This window comes from Xiphophorus couchianus, chromosome 10 (genome assembly GCF_001444195.1).
Source record: "Xiphophorus couchianus chromosome 10, X_couchianus-1.0, whole genome shotgun sequence".
In the NCBI taxonomy this organism is placed as follows: Eukaryota; Metazoa; Chordata; class Actinopteri; order Cyprinodontiformes; family Poeciliidae; genus Xiphophorus; species Xiphophorus couchianus.
This window is the reverse complement of record NC_040237.1, coordinates 7,164,809-7,186,674: the sequence shown is the minus strand read 5'-3', so window position 1 is coordinate 7,186,674 and position 21,866 is coordinate 7,164,809. Positions and strand designations below refer to the sequence as shown.

General features: G+C 37.0%; 1 protein-coding gene across 2 annotated transcripts; it reads left to right on the top strand.

The window, feature by feature from the left end:
* Positions 1-7,839: 7,839 nt before the first annotated feature.
* On the top strand, positions 7,840-20,785 carry gprc5c (G protein-coupled receptor, class C, group 5, member C). Of its 2 annotated transcripts, XM_028030225.1 has the most exons (5): positions 7,846-8,020; positions 10,776-11,799; positions 14,891-14,991; positions 15,878-16,003; positions 17,419-20,785. In XM_028030225.1, the coding sequence occupies exons 2-5, from the start codon at positions 10,812-10,814 to the stop codon at positions 17,449-17,451; spliced, it is 1,248 nt and encodes a 415-aa protein (XP_027886026.1). In that variant the 5' UTR covers positions 7,846-8,020; positions 10,776-10,811; the 3' UTR covers positions 17,452-20,785. The 2 variants fall into 2 exon arrangements, with proteins under 2 accessions (XP_027886027.1, XP_027886026.1); XM_028030226.1 differs by lacking the exon at positions 15,878-16,003 and having other exon boundaries at positions 7,840-8,020.
* The last annotated feature ends 1,081 nt before the right edge of the window (positions 20,786-21,866 follow it).

The window sequence follows — 21,866 nt, the reverse complement described above, 5'->3', positions numbered from 1 at the left end:
TGTAGCATTGCACCACTCAAAAATTAAACATTAAACATTTTTGAGGTTTTGATATTGTCTTTACTTGTTTCATTGACACTGAATAGTCCGTAATCCAGGTGTACCAATCAAAAATTCTTCAAAGAAAACAGTTTTACACAAGTCTTTGTATTTACTATAGAAATTCAGTATATCCTTGATATTTTTCATAGACAAAAGTGGCTTCTGTGCTGCCTTTGGCAAGCAAGCGCCTTCACCTCCCTGTCCAATTAAATGCCCTTCTCCACTCTGCTACTCCAGTCTAGCAGCAGCAGTAATTAGCAGACACCTAGTAGAACGACACATATGCTGAGCTTATCATTTAAAGTACTTCTCAGTCCAACACTCCTAAGAATGATTGTTAAAAGCATTATGAGAAGAATTGTTATGATGATGTGCTGAAGGCAGAGTTTCAGAAAGAATGGGAGCTTCTTAAAAAGACAGAGGTTCAATTTCAAGGCATCAATTTACAAAGTCAAATCGGTTGATACATTCAGGATTTTTATAACCATGGACGATAACATAATTTTCTGGTTGTGCTATCAAATGGCATTATGTGCTGGAAAATACATAATACCACTTCTATAATACTGAAGAGATTGTGGATCGTTTTGTATGTTTGGTTAGATTGTTTTTGTTGCAGCCAAAGCAATGGCAGATCGAGGTGTACATAGCAGGCAAGCTGGCAGGAGCGCTGCCAGCTCTGTGCCAGATAATTGGGTTTAGCTCTGGCAAGATCCCCTCATGGTCGGTCCAAGTTCAAATTCCCTGAACACCAGTCCATAGTGGTAAACACAACACAGATTAGCTACCACATCTGCTGCCAAGCTACTCTAGGTTTAGGAAATTTCCAGCAAGTAAGTAATAGTTTAGTAACATCATGTGACCAGACGATTTTGTCAGCTGACTACATGGAATATACTTAGTTGTTTTTTTTTCCTGGCTGATGTTTGAACTTATTCTAATTGCCAATTCCAGGATTCAGACTGTTAAAATGAGTGGTTCGATAAGAATGAGTCATTGTTTTTGGGTTCCTGATGAATCTTCTTGCTGGAGAAGACTTCACACAGCTGTTTAACTTTCAACAACATTCAGCTCTGAATGGGTGTAAATGTTGTGACATTACTTAAATTTTCTACATTGAATTGTGATAATCAAAGCTGTTGGTCTAAATATTAAGCATGTATCTTTTTTGATAAGTTATATACACTTTAAATTTCTTCCTCCCACACACTCGTATCTGAAGTTCCCAGTGTAAACCATCTGCTCCATCATTGTGTTTACAGTAGCAGTAAAAGACATAGTGCTCATTCCAGATGTCAGGCTCATGTGGCCTACGCTTAGAGTTTGTGCACAGATGATGATGTGAACCTTTTCTTGTGAGCCGTCTCCTGCTGTCCAGCGACAACAGAGGAAGGGAAGGAAGAGGGCATGTAATGACATCAAGTCGATGCCTATGGGGACAACGGGGAATGAAGAATGAGGTGTCTAAACAGGCTTTGATTTGTTCAATCAGAGCTGCTGCTGATGGTGTCTGGCTGCAGTGAGTTCAGGTGGAAGGTGAAGACTTCATACAGCATACAAACCCCCACAGCCACACATCCCTGTGCCTGTCTGCCACCTGTTCTTTGTGCTTGTTCAAACACCTGATGATATCCCCTGACTCAGTTCCTATTCAGCCCCTCTTCCTGTCGCAAAGCATCAAATGAAACACTTCAGAGGGTGACAGACTCACTCACACAAGAGAAACAGGAAGCTCAGGCTAATGGGCACTCAAGGGAAGTTCACCCAGTTTGCTTAAAACACGTTGTTCCCTGGAGAATATTCACAAGTGAATCAAAGAGGATGATGTTAGGGGAGGTGGCAAGAACCTCTAAAGCTCACTAATAGAGAAATTAAATTGCATTTGAGGGGTCACCAAACATCTATGACAACCATTAGACATGATCTTCATGCCAATTGTTATTTAGGAGGCAAGTCAGAAAAAGTCATTTTCTGTACTTCCATCGCCAAAGATGTGCCATTTTATTTTATTTTAGCTTATTTTTCTGTTTTGTCAGATGAGGCAACGATTAAGCTTTGCAACTGAAAACACTCCAGATGGTTTGAGCTTAAAACAAAGCTAGCTAAATTTGTGAAAAGGAACCTCATGCACAAGGATAACATGCAAACTTCATGCATGTTCTGGGATTCAAACCCAGACCTTCTTGCTGCAAGGCAACAATACTATCATCTGTGCCACTGTGTAGCCCTCTATGTAAATATTTTTCATGCAAAAAATATGCATTTTAATGTTTAATAATTATATTATATGAAGAAAAGCTTCTTTGAACTGACTTTTGGAACACTTTAGGCAGGCTTGAAAAATTTATCAAAGCAGTTTATTATGTGACTAAGAAAATTTTTCAGACACATAAGCATCCCGTTTGCAGTTATAGTGTGGGTGTCTTAAAACACTTTACATTGTTTATACCGAGTAACATCCATCCATCCATCCATCCATCCATCTTCTTCCGCTTATCCGAGGTCGGGTCGCGGGGGTAGCAGCTTCAGAAGGGAGGCCCAGACTTCCCTCTCCCCGGCCACTTCTTCCAGCTCTTCCGGGGGAATCCCGAGGCGTTCCCAGGCCAGCCGAGAGACATAGTCCCTCCAGCGTGTCCTGGGTCTTCCCCGGGGCCTCCTCCCGGTGGGACGTGCCCGGAACACCTCACCAGGGAGGCGTCCAGGAGGCATCCTGACCAGATGCCCAAGCCACCTCAACTGGCTCCTCTCGATGTGAAGGAGCAGCGGCTCTACTCTGAGTCCCTCCCGGATGACTGAGCTTCTCACCCTATCTCTAAGGGAGAGCCCAGCCACCCTACGGAGAAAACCCATTTCGGCCGCTTGTATCCGCGATCTCGTTCTTTCGGTCATGACCCAAAGCTCATGACCATAGATGAGGGTGGGAACGTAGATCGACCGGTAAATCGAGAGCTTCGCTTTTTGGCTCAGCTCTCTCTTCACCACGACGGACCGGTACAGCGCCCGCTTGACAGCAGACGCTGCGCCAATCCGCCTGTCGATCTCCCGCTCCCTTCTTCCCCCATTCGTGAAGAAGTACCGAGTAACATTCAATTTAAAATACAGCTGCTCAATTAAGAGCTCCAACAAGAACAATTGCTCACCTTTAATGCCTCTCTGGGGATTTGAATCGAGCAGACTGAAGTGATCAATATGAAAACAGTTTAAAAGACCTGCACAGATGATGTAATATAGGATGAAGTCAAGAATGAGATACAGCTGAGTTCAAATGTTTCATGATGTATATGTGGAAAAAGTCAATTGAGCAACCCAGTGAGAGAAAGTAAGGCCAGATGACAGGTTCTAAGGCCAGGTGGAGGGCTTCATTATGGGGACTGGAAAGCTAAAAGCATGACTTCCTGTCGGTGAGGGCCAAATGGAGGAGCTGGTTCACACAACGCAAAGATCAGCCTCCCTGCATGGGACAAATGAAGCTGCAAAAATCAGCTCTTGAGTAACAAGTGTAGGTTTCTGCACGGACTGTTATGGACTAAAACGTAACACGCCAGCTTGTACTTGTACTATTGTACAAGCTGTCCTCAGGAAACCAGCTTCCTACATCAGATTAGTGCTGTTTGAAGGAATACAACCAAGCACTCTTCACTGAGCATCAAAAATACATGTTTACCTGTCATTAGTAAATTTAATTGTTTACTTAAGATAAATATTGTGCAACAGTTTAATTTTTCATGCAGTTAGAATATTAAACTCTCTATAATATGAACATTATAAAAAAAATACTTTCAGTCATTTCCTCTATAAATGGTGACTTTTTTTTATTTTACTGATAATTGAAAAAAAACTTTTAATAGTATTTTAAAACAATGTCACTGTTCTTAGTGATTAATTTCTTTTCTTTATTCTTTATCTGTCTGTTTGCTGTAAATGGACGAAATGTAATAGATTTTAATAGATTTCTTCTTAAACACAGATATCAAATGTCTACTCACTCTTTAAAGTGTATTGTCTTTTTCTCTTTCTGTCTTTTTTTTTTAGCTTTCTCACTGCATCATTTTGAATAAAATATTATTTAAAATATAAATATAAAATTACATTTATCTGAACTATGGTCTGAGTATTAAAGGAGTTTTTCCATCTGTTGGTCCTTGATTTAGGTTCTGAATTTCTTTTTCAGATGGTAGCAGCTCAAACTCCCCATGAAGTGGGGGACACAATAGAAATGTTGCAAACTATCACCAACTTTTGAAACTCACTAAACTGATTTGATTTATAGAGGAAGAGCAAAGTTTTGTGTATTTATTTTTTCTGACCTTATATAAGTCTTTAGTGAATTGTCATCTTCTTGTTAATGACAATACTGAACATGCTCCGCAGGATCCCTTTAAATGAGAACCAAAATGGGTGGACTGAACTCCTTTTTAAAATCTACAAACAAATCTTTGATTTTGGTGATATTTTGTTTTAGGTAGGAGTTATTGCGCCACATAATAAACATTCAGATTAAAGTCTAGTCTAGGCAGGTTTATTCCTAAGATTCATGCCAAAAAATTGACTTGGAAGCAAGACATGAAAGGTTGGCACATGAATGAAAGAAATTTGAGCTTGGTTGACTATGAACAATGTAACAATGCTTCTTGGAAATGTGTCTAATACTGCTGAAAAACATATTATTCTGCCTTTAAGCTGTTAAATATTTGGAGGGGAAATGCATTCATAGGTTGAGCAATAGCAATGAATATGTGGGTGGGCCCCCCAAAAACATGTCTCTGTCTCACCCTCTGTCATGCACTGGAGAACCACACACAGCCACAACAGCCTGGCATTTCTTTTTTATGCTGGTTACTAGCTTGGCTGCACAATAAATGTTGTGCATGTCACAATGTTTAAAGAACTTATTTTCATAATGAAGGATTTTTTAAATGAAATTTTCAGTGTACTGGTGCACTAGAAGGGGGATATATTCAAGGTGGTTTAACACATCTCTAACCTGGGTGTCAATACGTGGGGAGAACACAACAACCAAAAAACAAATAGAAAATGTAAACATAAAGGCTTATATGAGAGTCATTTCTTCAGGGAATACCAAGAGTTGAGCAAAAGAATTAAACCAGCTACAGAAGCAAAATGACAAAGTATAAATACTGTAAGAAAAAAGGCTAAACCAGAATATACAAAGAATTTCACTTCACTTTTTATCAATTTCAGAACTTTCTGTGGTATTCGGTTTAGAGCGAATCTCAAATTGAACCTGGTTCAGTTATTTTCTGCCCCCTGGTGGCTAAGGTCAACAGTATTTATATGATTTAATCTTTTAGCCTGTAGCTGAGATTTTGTTGGTAGCGTTTTGTTAGTTTGACAGTTATTTTTGTTTTTTCACCAAAATCCTTGACTTACTTTACCTCCACTTCCTTCCTCTGCCTGTTCGACACATGTCAGTTTGTGGCAAAGGGTTTTGCTTGTGTAAAAGTTGAACAATTCATTTACAAAACAGATCATAGCTTCTGACTAACTTTATTCACTGAGACTGAATATCAGAAATTTCACAATTTTTGAAAAACTATTAGACAATTTTTGCTTTTAAACTAAAACAGCATGTCAAAAACACAACACATATTTCTGAGTGTGTAAGTAAAATTGTCTTGTTTATGAAGCTACAGTATGCAGTAAAAAAAACTGCTTGAGGAGTCTTTGTCTTTTACTTATTCTGTTGTATTCTTTTTTGGGGCTTGAAGAGCAATTTCCTCAATTTCACTAAGCAATATTGAGAGGTTCAGATCATTTTTGCACAAAATACACTATTATGACTGTTCTGCTGACCAGTGTGATCTTTAAAATTTCATGCACTGTTTAAACCAATATTCAAACGTTTTGAAACTAACAGAAAACATTGTTTTCATAAAGCCATAAAGTCATTGGGCATTTTCTTTTCTATTTTCCACCTCTAGGTGTCTCTATATGACACAATAATATCATCCAACCACTAAGTAGCCTATTTTGATGACATATAAATGAGTGAATAGATCAAATAATAGATAAACTAACTCAATCAGAAGTTTTCAGTGAGCTGGACATTTAAAGTTTTATATATCTGTTGTGGCTAAATCAGGATAAAATACACCATGTCTTGATAAAAGGTAAAAGAAAATCATGAATAAATTAAAAATAAAGAAATAAAAAAATATATTAAACCTAAATGTGGGCTACAAACAAAATTAAATATGTTAGTTTGCATCTAGATAGCTGAAAGAGTAAAATGATACTATTAAGATAGTCCTGAAATGAGGAAAAACATGATGAGATTAGTTGTACTGAAAGGATGATTAGGAGGCTTTGTAAGAGCATAAAGATGAATGTATTGTTCATGGGGACTGTTGATTAAATAAATCAACCTTTAAAACGACCCTTTTTTTAAGACCAGATGGAATCTCTCATCTGTGTTTGCAGTGAGATCGCTTACATGTCCGGATTTATGTCAGCAAATAAACCGAGTGCATGGACTCAGGACTGAATGTTCTCACTTCTTTGTGGCCTTTTCAAAATGAAACAGTACGTATTTAATTGTATTCAATGGACATTAAACATCTGGTACAGAAAGGAATATCAGCCCTACAGTACTTATACATGAGCAAAATACGCCCTGAGGGTTCACTGAGACTTAACTCTTTAAATTAAAAAAATCACTTTTAGTTTTTACTTTTAGCAAAAAAAAAATACAGTTTTAGAACAGAAAAAGGTGTCTAAATTTTGCTTACGCTGTGTCTGTCCTCAGCATTTTGCTTACAGTGTCAGCATGCACAGGTCTAATCCGTTTTTGAATAACATACTGATCTGGTCAAATAGACCAGAGATGTTTCCCTGTAAATCTTAAGAATAAACCCTGAGAATGGCTCTCAGTGCTGACACCTGGCAGAATTTGAAGTTACGGTTCAGCTTTAATTTTAACCCAGAACCCCTCTTCCTGTGAGGCAGGAGTTCTAGCCTCTACCATACAACTGCTCAACATAAGCCTGGTTCTGGTTCTACAGCAGGTTTCTTCCTGTTAAAAAGATGAGTGTCCCTTTCTACTACTGCCACATGCTCTACCTGGATGGATTGCTACCAAGTCAATGACTTGATGCAATCAACTGGGCCACTTAGATAACTTTTCATCAATTAGCCTTGTCAGCTGAATTTGATAAATTAATTTGATTATGTCTTTATGATTGCATTTTATTGAATTCATTTGATCATTTCCTCTGGATATGGCTTGGATCTGTTTGACTTGTAATATGCTTTCAGAGTACATTGTTGTGACTTAGTAACATAAACAAACTGAATTGGATAGAGTAATGATTAATATGAAAATGGACAAGCAAAGAAAATCCAGGAGTAGGTATAAAACCACATCTATTCCTGGCAGGTATAGTTTTAACCCCTTGTAAATTAAACTAACTAACTAAGAATGGGTTGAAAACAGCAAGAATAGGACTTAACTATACAGTATCAGTTGTAAGGAAGTCGACATTATGAAGTCGTTCAGAAAAAGTTACATATCACATCTTTCATTTGCTCCTGTTGCTCTGTAATTTAACCTTTTTTCAGAGTCCATTAACATATTTTTGTTGTTGGGATGTTTCAACTATTTAAAACCATGCAGTTTATCTGCTTTCCTTCTGCACAAGACCATAGTAAAGGTGCTTTTGCCTACATATTTTAAATGATTTAATTATTGCGTAACCAAAAGATGACGTCCTACTGAAGTTGGGATATTTCGGCATAAAGAAACATGACCGTTTGTGTGTGTCACACGGTAAGGGGTAGATTCCAACTTTTATCCCCTGGATTCTCCGTGGAAATGTAGTGGTGTGTGCTTGTATCAGTCCGCCACAGCTCCCTGTTGGACTTCTTTTTCCAGCGGAAGACTTTTTGTCCAACCGCGCGGCGCGTTTGTTTCAGGTGGAGCTGGGCTGTTCCCTCAGAGATAAAAACTACTGACAACATCAGGTAAGCCTCACCTCGCAGTGAGTTTCAGGTTTATGTTATGATAAATCCATGAAAGCTTTCTAAAGAAATACTAGTTTTTAGTTGGAGAGTGCGTTTAGGTTTGCGTGTTTTTGTTCTTTTTCCAATTGTGTTTGACGGGCTCTACCAGCTGTGTCTGTACAAGGGGTCACGGTATCAAGTCAAAAGTATTTACTTTGAATCAACATTACATTGAGTAGTACGTTTAATCTCATATTTGTTATATTTTCTTCCAAGTTTTAACCCATGTTATTACAATTTGAGTTTATTAATTATTTCTGACCTATTTCAAGCGTTTGGCTTATGTTAAGCTTTTTTTCCAGAGCTGTATTTGTTTTATAAAAGACATATGTATGTACATTTTTATGGATGGAGTACATTTCAAGTTAATTAGAATATTATTTAAATTCAAAAGTGATTTTGTTCATTACTGTGGTTCTTCTTATTCCCGGTGAGACACTTTCTGTTTTATGTTTTATTTTAAGCTATGTTCTCAAAATGCTGGTTGACTTTAAGTATAGCGAGTAATTAATACAGAATAAAAAAACGGGTTACACTTTCCATTAACTTTTTAATATAGGTCTAAGTTTACAGCTTTTATGTGTGTCTTTCATTTATGTTTAAGCAGAACATGATTTGATATGATTACAAGCTTAATCACATGGAAACCAATCAACTTTCTTGTCATTTCTTATAAATTAGTTGTTTTTGCTTAAATTCTTAACATTTTTTCTTTTCCTTTATGACTTCTTCACAAATTAAGCAAGGTTGTATAATTAATACTGTCATTATTTATTAGAAAAAGATCAATCTAAACTGAGGAAAACGTATCTTTTTCTTCATCTGGAAAAGAGATGTGGAGAGCTAAATAAGTAAACCCCATGACAACCACATGAAGCAACAGTCTGACCTGATCAGTCTCCATCATTTTTGTAGAGGAAGTTTCATTACCCTTAATCAAGCTGAGATCAAGACTTTGACTAAGCCATTCCAGGATCTTGTTTGTTTGCATCTTCTGCCAATATGTTGTAGATTTGCTTCTGTGGTTTGGATCATTGTCATGGTGTTGATCCAACTGGGACCAAACTGTCAAACACATAACCTCACATTTGTACCTAGAATGTATTTGTATTCAGAGGAGTATTTATTTCTACACTCTGTCTATTTTTGGTTTAATCTTTCCATTTAGTGAGTAATGTTTTTGTAAATTTGTGATTAGATTTTATCATCCTATTGTATCTGATCATTTTTTGTACAGTTTTTAATTAACATTAAACTATTCATATCATCTGATCAGCACAAATCTTACACACTGACAATCAGATTTTTCTTACATGTTTACCATTTAAACAACTAAATGTTGGGTTAATCTGGTTCATTTTATTTATTGTGTATTTGATGCCGTGTTTCTGGTTTTCTCAGTATAGTTTTTTGCTCCTTAATCCGGTTTGAGTTTTCACAGAGCTTCCCCTCCACTGAGTTACTTTATCTAATCTTTCTGAATTTCATTGTACTGATGGATGCAGTGGCGTGTTAGACATTTAAAAACCTCACAAAGTCATGGAACTAAACCTTAGGTTTTTTACCTTGCATGTTCAGAAATACTATAAAACATTTGTTGCTTTATCTCTCTAACAGCAGAGACACTGTGGAACCGAGCGTAGGAAATCATAATAAATATGAGCTCTAGTTAATGACCCTAAAACCTTGGACATTAATTAAAATGTTAATGACTCATGTCATTAACAACCTGGCAATATGATTGGGATTGTACTTTTGCTTCTTTCACAATGATTTATTGATTCTGATTCCATGGCAGCATCAATCAATACCAGTATGATTAAAAATATAATCTAAAGCAATGTTTTTTGCTATTTGGTGACCACAGTTGCATTTAACAAACCTGCTGTATTGAAGAAAGTCTAAAATTTAAGTCTCAGTTTAGAGTAATATGGGCCTCAGACAATATACATCGACATTCGTATTTCCACAAAAGCATTGTACTTTTAGTTTTATTGTTATAATAATAAATGCCACAAACCATATCAAGTTAACTGCTTTTTCCTACCTTCTTACCTCCTGAATTTATTTTTTTTCGTTTGATCATCTCTGCACTCAGTACTAACGTCAGCAGACACAGCAAGAACATAATATATCTCATAAAATATCTTTGTTCTAGAAACATCCTTGGTGTGATTGAATGATGGGACATCCGTCACCACACTTTATCGATCCAGCTCTGAGACTGGTCTGAATTCAGTGTAATTGGATCTGATGACGACAAACGGGAGCAAGCAGCAGAAGAACAAAAAGCTTGACTGTTCATTCACAAAGCAAATATTCATCTTTGTATGGCCAACTGAAATGATTTTAAACAGTATTGCTTTTTGATTTAATTGGAAAACTCAGTTTTTTATTTAGCCTACAGTCCTTATCAGTACAGCCTGTTACTGATTAACCTCAGGGTTGGGAGAAACTCCACTTGTTCTCTGGTTTCTGTGGTTTGTAGATGCAGTTTATCAGTGACATATCTTTCTGATTGCATATTTTCAAATCAAACATTCCAGGATTGTGTGTCTAAAGTGTGTTTTGACTCGTATAGGTGAAATATTTGACTGATTGGGTGGAGACCACAGTGTTTCAAAAGAGTTATCTCTGATGACGTATTGTGAGCCTTGAGTTAATATCATCCCAGATCAGATCCTTCTCAGTCACTCCCCGTCTTTCTCTCTGAACAGGTACAGTTCCATCCACAACGTGTTTTTGGCTCCATGGCTGCTAATATGACCCCTCAGGGCTGCGGCCTCGACCTGGACTCCCTCTACTACAACCTGTGCAGCCTCAGTGCTGTCTGGGGCATCGTGGTAGAAGCCATAGCAGCAGCTGGCGTCATCTTTTCCTTCGTGCTCTTCGTTTCGCTTCTGGCCAGCATGCCCTTCATCAAAAGCCCCAACCATAAAAACTCTTTGGCTCTTCAGGCCAGCTTTCTGTTCTGCACTGCTGGACTCTTCTGCCTGACATTCGCTTTCATTGTGGGGAAGAACTTCTCCACCTGTGCCTCGAGAAGATTTCTCTTTGGGGTGCTGTTTGGTGGGTGTTTCGCCTGCCTCCTGATGCAGTGCATCAGGCTGAACATCTTGGCCAGGAGGAATGCTGGGCCCCGGGGCTGGGTGCTCTGGTTGGGAGCGCTGGGGATGTGGCTGGTGGAGGTTGTCATCAACACCGAGTGGCTCATCATCACAGTCGTTCGCCACCCGCTGCTTCCTGTCAATGCCACGACTGAACCCATCAGAGCCACTGCAACACCTTGTAACATTGCCAACCAGGACTTTGTCATGGCGCTGATCTACGTGATGGTTCTCATCCTGGCTACGGTCATGGCAGGTCTGCCCATCATGGCGGGCAAATATGCAGAGTGGAAAAAGGAAGGTGGTCTCATTCTGGTGATAAGCCTGATCTCTGTGGGCATCTGGGTGGCCTGGATCGTCATGTACGTGTATGGGAATGAACAAACTGGAGGCCCGACGTGGGACGACCCGACCCTGGCCATCGCCTTGGTGGCAAATGGTTGGGTGTTCATCATCATCTACACCATTCCTCAGATTTGCTGTTTTAATAGCGACGACGAGATCGAAGAAGACTATGGGGAGGATGCTTACACGAACCGGGGAGTCGGATATGAGACGATCCTGAAGGAACATAACTCTCAGAAAATGTTCATGGAAAATAAGGCTTTCTCCATGGATGAGCCAGGCCAAGGTAAGTGGTCTGTATGTCTATTCAAAGCTTTTGCTCAAAGGTTTTTTTTATAGCAGGCACTCTTGAATTCAGAATCCTAAGAATTAACAAATCCGTGAAAAGAAACAACAGAGCTAAAATCTAGGGTTTTTTTTCTTTTAACTGATAAAGTAAAATAAAAATAAAATAAATTAAATCCCATTAAAAGTGGCCAATAAAGGAGGTGAGGATGGTTTTCAATTTCTATACAATTTGTAAATATTTTCTATTTAATGTACAATCCTACGTATTGCATGTATCTCGAAGATGCAAACAAACTTCTGAAAAGTGACAAATATGAAATAAAATAACTTGACCAGAAAGACTAAATACTAGAAAAGAAAATAACAACTTACAAATAAAATAAAGTCATGAACAAAGTTCAAGTGTTGGGAATGTGTCTTAACACAACTTGAACTTTATCAAATGTCAGCGTATCGTATTAGGATTTTGGGTGATAGCCAAGCACAATGAATTACATAATGTATTGCATAATTAAAATATATGTGTTTTACTTTACAAATAAAAAAATTTAAAAAATGGTGGTATTTGTATTCACCCCCTTGACCTAATACTACCTGTTGCTGCAGTTAACTCAAGAGAGATATGTAACGATTTTTTTGTAGGTTTTGCTACAAAAAAAGTTCTAAATTGGGTTTAGGTCAAACCTTTGACCAAGTCATTATACATCATGAATATGCTGATCTATTATTGTAGCTCTGGCTGTAGATTTAGTATCATTGTCCTGTTGGGAAGTGATCCTTATACTTTTTACATCCTCTTACATGATTTATTCCTCAATTTACCTGCAAATGGCTCTGTCCATCTCTATCGTTGTTTTTAAATTACCTTCTCTGTCCCCATTAATAAAGGCATGCCCACAGCAGGACACCAACACCATATTCTACTGTGCTGGTGGCATGGTATGGTGGATAATCAGTGTTGGGTAGCTTTATGCTTCTCACGAATTCGTAGAAGCATTCTGTAGCAGTGACACGGAATGCTTGTACTTTGTGTTGGGTTATCACATGAAACACCCATAGAATAAAATTAAAGTTTCTGTTCACTCTGGCTAAATGTGAAGTCCAGATGATATTAAAGCAAAGTAAATAGAAATATAAGACAAAATGTACAAATTGTATGTACATACAACAACCAAATAAGAAAAAAAAAAGTTTAATTAACTATTGCACTAAATTTCATAAATGGTCTTGAATAACAAATTTTTTAGCTTTTATTGTATTTAGCTTTTACTGAAGTATTGTGAGCTGTTGCTTGTTTTTATTATAAAAGGCATCAGTGAATTCCTCTAAAACCTTATTTCTGTCTGTCCAAGAATAACACCATAGTTCAAGAAACGCCTAACATTATTTAAATAATGAGACATGACCACATTATGTGCTTTTCTTGTGTGATTGATGACATTATCTAACCAGTAAATATTACTAAGCATGTTAGATAACCTCACATTCATCTGTATGAGTGGTGTTTATGGTTTTCGCAAAGCAAATACTGGCCCTGTCAACAGACTGGACATTTTTCTATTCTTAAACGCCCTGATAGGTGAAGGGAGGTAAAGTACAAAAACATGATGAATCGTTCACACCCACCGTCTCCTCCTTTTAAGTATGTTATCAAATCTTACCATTAAAGCTTTATGTCCACATACTTATCAGATTTCATTTAATGACCTGTGCGTTATGCGACTGTTGGAAGAACACCAAATCAAACAGAAAATATCCTGAGAATGTTGTTTCCCGTCTGCATGATGACCACACAGAATGTGATACGCTGCAGTTCCTCCGCAGCATTGCAGAAATATCTGGGCAACTATATAAATCTGAGAAATATATTGCAAATTCGCCAGTGGTGCCAAGGTTTGATGATTTGCTTTACATATTTTATATGTGGAAAATATTATTGGTGTAAACAGTGAGGCTCATAACTTTATTGCTACTGAATTTATCATTTAGATTTGAGATTTTCCTTTGGACATATGGGGGTTTTGTTTTTTTTTATCTTAACACAACTTGAACTTTATCAAACTTTAACAAATGTCAATGTAAATCTGAAACTTATAAAGTTTCAGATTATATAATCTGATAAATTTCAGATTATATTAAAAGAAATGTACTGTTGGATATCTAGGATATATTGCATCTATGTAGTTATAAAATTTAGTGTCAGCTACTGTTTTCTGACTTGATTAAACTTTGACTTCAGCTGCGAGAAGTAACAAACATCAAAGAATAAATGTCAATGAAGTTGCTTAAAAAAGTAGGATAACAATGAGCAACAATTTCACAGTTTTATGGTATTTGCACTAAAATGAAAGCAACATTTTACAACATTATTCCTACTGCTGATATAACATACTGATTATCACAATCTTCCACAATATAATTTCATGTTTTTTTGGTTTTTATATGTATACATTTAAAATGTAACTGACCCATAGCTCCTGGGAGTATTTTCTGCAAATGTTTAGTTTGTTGACCCAGTTGCTTCCAACGGCTACTGTAGTCAGCCCATGAAGCTGTTTGAAAGAGATGGAAAAAAGGAAATCTAACTTGACCTACTTCTGTGCACAGTAACAATAGCAGGTCAAATTGGAACAAAAGCTTGAAAATACATTTTTCTTGAAAATACTGATGTCTTCAGCTTTAATTTGACTAACTATTAACTACGTTAGTTAATTCTGAGTAGTCCAGCGCAGAGTGGCATTATTAATGATTAACTCCTCACACATTCTGTTTCTCTCTGCGCCACCAGGAAACACCTGTTACCTTGCCTGAAAAATTCAACCTGATACTGAATGTCTTAGCAGTGTTTTTGTTAGATTCAGATGTCGACACCCTCCTCTTAATGAGTATCTATCACCCCGCTCTCTGCATCCAATTCCCAATAGGTACATCACATCCTGTCTTTGCACTATTTCCGCAGAGAATAGGGCGTGGCAACGATTTTGTCAGAGGCAGAGTTGTTTGACGCGATAAGGTGTGAAAAAGTATCAATTGTTAGGAAGACCACCAAAAGCAAATGTACAATTAATGTTTTTCTGCCTTCTTTGCAGGAAACAAGCCTGTGTCTCCGTATAGTAATTACACTGGTCAGATGCGTGCTACGGTCTACCAACCAACTGAGCTGGCTCTCATTACCAAAACAGTTGGAAATGTGAGTATTAAATGTTCCAAAGCCACATTTGAATATGTCACCTGAGTTGCGGCTGCAAAGCACACTTTAATACACGCACCAGCACCCAGTCTTTTCAAGCTGTAGGGAAATAAATATGGAAATCAGGAACCTTTGATCATGAAAGCATTCTTTTGTTGGAAAGCAACAGAAAAAAAAACAAATGAGATGGACAATATTCAGAGCATAGTGGCAGACACAGGTCTGTACATGAAAAAGGGATGAAAAATTGTTTGTCTTCAGCTGCCCCATAACTCTTATCCTACTAATTAGAATGAAGCAAACCCAAACAAAACAAATCAGTCAGTAAGTGGCAGAAAGAACATTGGTTAAATATGATCAAATAATACTTCAAGTGACATTATGCATGTTAAAAATAAATATACACACAATTAGATGAACAGAAACTACTTCATAGATTTGAAAAGCTAAATATCATGTTGGAAAAGGTTACAATCATTTATAACATGATTCGAGACTGCTGCTGAATCCATGTCTTCAATGCATTTATTACAGAAAGTAAAAAATGCAAAAACAGAAAAACAGTAACTTATATGAGTGACCACAGAGACACGGAATTATTTGGAAAACCGTCTGGTTTTGTTTACCAATATACATGAATTGATACACCGTAAAAAATGGAGGCATTGTTTTAGATATTTAAATATTTAAAATTTTGATGTGCTAAAATGATAGCAGATAAATGTATTACAATGCAGGATGACTCCAAAGTGGAGCACTATGTCATTGAGCTGGAAAAGATAGCTTGAATTATGATATGGGGTTACAGAGAAGGCATCTTAACAGCTTGTTTTTTTTTTCTTATTCTTTTTATTTTTCTTATGGCTCTTGTTTTGACTTCACACAGCAACAGCGTGAGCAGTCCTTTGACATGATCATTCCCAGAGCTTCCATGGCCTCTGCAGCCAACAGCGGGAGCAGTACCCCCTCTACACACACTGAGCATGGGAACACTTCACGCTTACAGACAAGCGTAGGTCAACCCTCCGCTCCTCCTCCGACACTTCTCCTTTTCTTCACAGTCCTCATTATCTCTTGCTGCCCTCCAGATGCCTTCCTATTCTTCGTTTCTGAGCATGTCGCTCTCTCAGCTCCTGCTGTGTCCATGGCAACTTCTTCTGCAGTTTGACCATGAATCACTTCTTTGTCTGGATTTTTTTTTCTTACCCTGAGCTGTCTCTTCTTTCAACGCCTCGTGTCTCATACCTGCTCTGTGCAGTGCTCAACACATATTTTCGTTTCTTGATCAAATAGAAGAAATAATTCCAGTAAAAAGAGACATTGATTGCGCATTATCTGTCTTTTATGGGGCTGACTGAAAAATTAAGTCTCTATGTCTTCAAGTTTAATTAAGAGGCTCTGAGAAATTTGCAGTTTTCCCTTTTGTTTAACAAAACCCAGTGCTTGTATAAATCTGTTGAAACCCACAATCCTTACATTTCTATTGATTAACAAGCTTATCTGTTAATCAGTTGAAATGTATGGTCTTATTAATATTTTGTTAGAACTCACATGTTCAAAGTCTAATATGGTGTATTATACAGAGGGTAAAATAAACATTGAACATATCACAATTTTTCATAGTAAAAATATTTCTAACAGTGCTATTGACAAGGAATTCTCACTAGATGTTGGTAACAAGCCAAGTAACCAAAACAAATAAGTTTTGAAATTAAATTATGTGTAATAATGTGAAATGCTATAAAGTTCCTTTTCATGAATATTAAATTTATCTTTAGATTATTTTGTGAAAACATTATTTACAAACTTATTTCCACTAACAGACACTAGTTGACTTTGACAGGATCTGATTATTAATCAGAGTACTTGATGTTAGATAGTATTGATTAGAATCAGTTAATCAAATTTAAATACAACAGCTTATGAGGACATTATTAAATATACTTTGAATCTGTTATTAAGACTCAGTATTGTTACAAGATATCTATTTTATTCTTGTCACAACTTAAGGTGTGAAATGACCAAAAATGAATGAGCAGACTGTTTATTAAGGCCAGATGTAATCATTAGCCATCAGTTAGTAGTCAAAGTCAAACCAGATGCGACATACTTTGCTGTCAACATTAAAACAGGCCATAATATAAACTATCCAAATATATATTTATAAGAAGTGTTTACTCTCAGTATAATGATGCTGTTTCCTAATAATTGATATGTAATCAGTGATCAGTAAATGGGCTTTTGAAGTTTGAATAAAAAGTTTCTTGGTGATACCCTTCCCATTAATGATCTGAGACCACAGTGAATGCTCCAGTTTCAGAGTTGTGCTTTATGTCTTGTTCTTTGACATAAATAAATAAACACAAATCATGCAATATGACATTGTTTTTTATGCAGCAATTCTAACATTTCTGTCTTTCTCTACAGGGTCAAACTGTGCATAGGACGCCCCAGTGGTGATCATTACGCTACACCTGCAGCTCGACTCGACATCTGCTATAACTTTGTCTCATTCCTTCTCATTTGCACTGGCTGACTCTATGTTTGCTGTTTTTCACGGTTCCCTAAGCTGGCTCTACGAGGAACCCCATAGGCCCCAGCACATGGAGGTGAATGTTAGATCACCCCAGTGATGGTGGTCAGATAAACCCTCCATTGACTGATTGTGTGGACCACTGGGTGTCAGACAGTAGAGGGCTTAATTCAGAGGAGAAATCCCAGGGATGAAGCTTTGCTTTCTGGAACAAAGTCTTTGTTGCAGAAAGAACAAAGACTTTCTGCAACAGACACCATGTGCTGACAACAAACTTTCAGCTCTCAGCTGCAAACACACAGATGCACAAGGATCGTGCTGACAGTGCAAGAATTTTTGGGGCACAGCGTACTCTATATTCACACTTATTTAATCATTGAATCATATTCCACCAGCCAAAATAAAGAAACCAGTTGCAAGTGCTTATGATTAATGGCTGCAGAAATTTAGGTTTGATTGTAGGAGTAAATGCCATCATTTATGTCTTCACAAAGTTGAATTATTGTAAATACAGTATGTTTGTGTTGGTATCATTAGTTTTGCACTGCATGGAAGTATTGTAAGGGTGTATGTTGTAATTCTATTTAAAACGCTGCTGTGTGTTGTTTAATTGTTTTAAATTTCTACCAATCAAGCAATCATGAGATTTCAAAACTGAATGGCTGTCTTGTTAATTTGTTTCTTTCTTTGCTCATTAAGTCACCAAATTTCTGACACTTCACATTTATTATTTCTGAAAATAATGCAGGGACAGTTGAGAAAAAAAAACACTAAAGCACCTGCTGCTGACAGGAATGAAATAAGTAATTTTGCAAATTACTTTTATTAGTCATGTGAAAAAAATAAGACACCCTATTAAATATTCATGTCTTTATGTAGAACTGTCCACATATCAAACTTCTAATTTATCTCTGGAATATAATGTGATATAGTTAAACAAAAACTCATTAAACAAAAGGCAAAAAAAAGTTTTTTAAGCTGAGAAACTAGGAGAGCCAACCTCCCTAATAGTTTAATAACTTCAGTGAAATACTTGCAGTAATTATCTACTAGTCTCTACATCAACCTGTCATGTCACCCCACAGCAAACGTAATTGACATCTGGGTCTCTACTCATCCCAGGACATTCCATTTCTTTATACTTACACAATTCTTTTTGGATTTTTTTCAGTAGGTTTTGGATTCTTGTCTTATTGAAGGGTCCTGTTATGCTTCAGCTTCAAGTTAGTTTTTTTTTTTTACAGGTCTAAGAATTTCCTTAAACAGATTTATTTATGGTAGAATTCACAATTCCTGGTTTCTGTACTAGTGAGCTGGCCGGTTTCTCCTTCAGCAAAGTATCCCCATCATGACACTTTCGGCTCCAACTTCATACGTAAATTAATGTATATATAAAAAAACTGAATCTGAAAGTGACTAACAACATAATAACAATGACAATAAGGTACACAAGCACAGACAAAAATATTTTTGTAAATTGCCATGTGAATGATGCATCAGGGTTTCCAGTGATTTCTAGGAAGGACAAAAAAGTGTTGTTGTTATTGATGGAATTACTGTGACTGACAGGCAGGCAGCAAACCATTTTCACCCATCAGACATTTACCCTGAGAGTAAATATTGAATAGTTTCAAGGGAGCAAATCAACTATGTAAACTCTATTCCTGTTGATCATTTACTATTTTAAAAAAAAACCTATAAACAAGCTAAATATAAATGTGCTTATCTAAAATCTTCACTTACAACGATACCTACCTTTATAGACCAATTGTTGGCTCAAGTTTAACGTCATGTATGGATTTTTGTAAAAGGTAAAAGAAAAACTGCACCACTGTTGCTTCAGTTAGAGCTTCCTCAGCATAGATAAAGCTTCTGCTTGTATGGTGGTTGTAAAACACTTCAGGATGGGGGATCATTATCTGTAGTGATTGATACACTACTTCATTGTATTTATGTATCAAAATCTTATCAATTTAATTAATAAAATAACTTCCTCTCTCTCTCTAATCTTGAGGGACTGTCGGCCTCATCCTCACAGTAAGGATGCTCCTCTGAGGCTGGGATGCTGTTAGTTCTGTGGCATAGTAAGAAGCAAGAAGGGTTTCTTTTGCAGGAAATCAGGCCCAAATCACACAAAAAATTTGATTGTGGTCTCAGGATCAGGCTTGTTAAATATTGAATCTACTTCACTCCCATCTTCTTCCTTCATCCTGGCTCAGCACTAGTGCTCCCTCACATACATCACCCCATCATGACTACGGAGTGGATTTGCCACCTCTCATACACTAGGAAAAATAAATTTGTAATTTTTGTTCCTTTCGCTCACACCTCTCCTACATGCATGCTTTCCAAAAGAGGAAACAGAATAATTCAATCACATTCAGAAGCTTAATGTGTTTAACTTCATTTCTAACTAAACAGCTGTGAATGCTTCAATCACTTCACACCGACCATCATAGGAGCCTCAACTTTGGAATAAAAAGATCATTTCAGCTAAGTGCAATGTCATGATGAAATCACGTTTTACAAGTCTGGGTCAAAGTGTGGCATCTCTGAACAAAAGTTGGGTTTCTGTGTAATGATACATGAGCTTGTTTTAATTTGCTTGTTGCATTTTTTTTGTTGTAGATTTGAGAAGTCAAAGGTATTTTTTAAATACAGACATGCATAGAGCTAACAATATATAACAGTCTGATGTAAAGTTGCTGCCAGGAAAAGCCCTGCGTACCAATATTACTTTATTTTCTCACCAGAACACCTAAAAACTCTGAAGTTTCAATTTATTAGTGAATAAGATTTGACTTGTTGACTTGGGAAGTAGGGAAGACAGTGAGTCAAGGATGGATGCAGCAATGAAGTGTTGGGACAGCCAGCTTCTAGCTTTCTAAAATATTTAACACATTATTATCCACCAACAGTTATGAAGTGTCGGCTGGTTGCGTAATCATGCTTGGGTTTCGATGTTTTCCAACAGATCTGGAGCCTCTCCTTCAGGCTCATTTTTCATTGTCTTCAATAAAGCGGCTCAGGCTACTTGCTGCTGACGTAACACCCTGTTGTGGGCAGAGATTCATGCTGGAGCCACCTGCTGTGGCCTGATAACCTTCAGGTGTCTCCAGGAGATGAGGGGACAACAATCTGTTTCTATTTTTAGCCTCTGTCTGTGGTGCGTTTTGATCAGGAGGAACAAGTTATGCAAAGAAGTTCCTGCTGGGGACAAGATAAGTCAAACGTTCAATGATTTAAAAAAATAAAAATAAATAATTTTCTTTTAAATTTGCCTTTATATACAGTCAGATCTTTCTGCTGTTGTAAATAAACAGCTGAACCATCTTGCTATATGTGGTTTGCAGGTGTATAGGGAACATATTTCTCTATTTTTAATCCCCTCCCCCAAATGTGGCCACATTGTAAAGTGGTTAGTAGGACTATGTTAAATTACTAGTGTGAAAAAATTCACTCTAAGAAAACAGTTTAACTTGAAAATGTAATTAATATAAATAATTACATTTTATCTATCTGTTCCTAAACAGATAGGAACAAATTATCTTTCTGAATTCTCTGTAAAAAGTAAATAAAATAAAAAAAAGTAAAAAATAAAGCAATTTCCGGCAGAGAATAAATTTGGCTGATTTTGCAGAAATAAACTACATTGAAATTGAATTGAAGTTAATTATGAGAAGGTAGATAATAGATAGTACAGTGCTGTGAAGGTTTAAGTTTCACAGTTCTGTCTATTTTTTTATGTATTTACAATCAAAATGGAACTTTTGGTTGCAAGTTTTTCTGTAAAATTAAGGAGGATTATTATTTGAAGGCTAGTCAAACATGTGATGTTAAAAACCCAAACCATAATAACCTAAACTTAACAGCAGTTTGCTGCTGTGGGAAGATGAAGGGAATACATGGTTCCCAGAACAGCCGTGCCTGGTAGTGTGAGGGATGTCTCACTGTGAGCTAATTGATGCTTGGAGCTGAAGTCTGCATCCTGCTGATATCAAGCAGAGCAAGCTTGTGCAATCACTTAGAGTAACACAAACACAGTTTGTGATTGAGACCTGGAAATAAATGGCTGAAATATGAGACAAAAAGCTCCATCTACTTTAATAACCTTACACAGTGTGTTTACTTAGCCAACACAGATAACAAGGAGTACAGTGACTGGTTGTTTCCATAATACAAGAGAGCTTCAGCAGGTGAGACTAAATGTCCAGCAACTACAATTAGTTAGATAAAAAGCTCAAACACCAAGCCCAGTGAGTGTTTCAGTGTGTCCACATTTTACCAGAGCTCCAAGGAGAATCCAAATCTTTTGTTTAGTTTGTCGTGATGCTGCATTGCC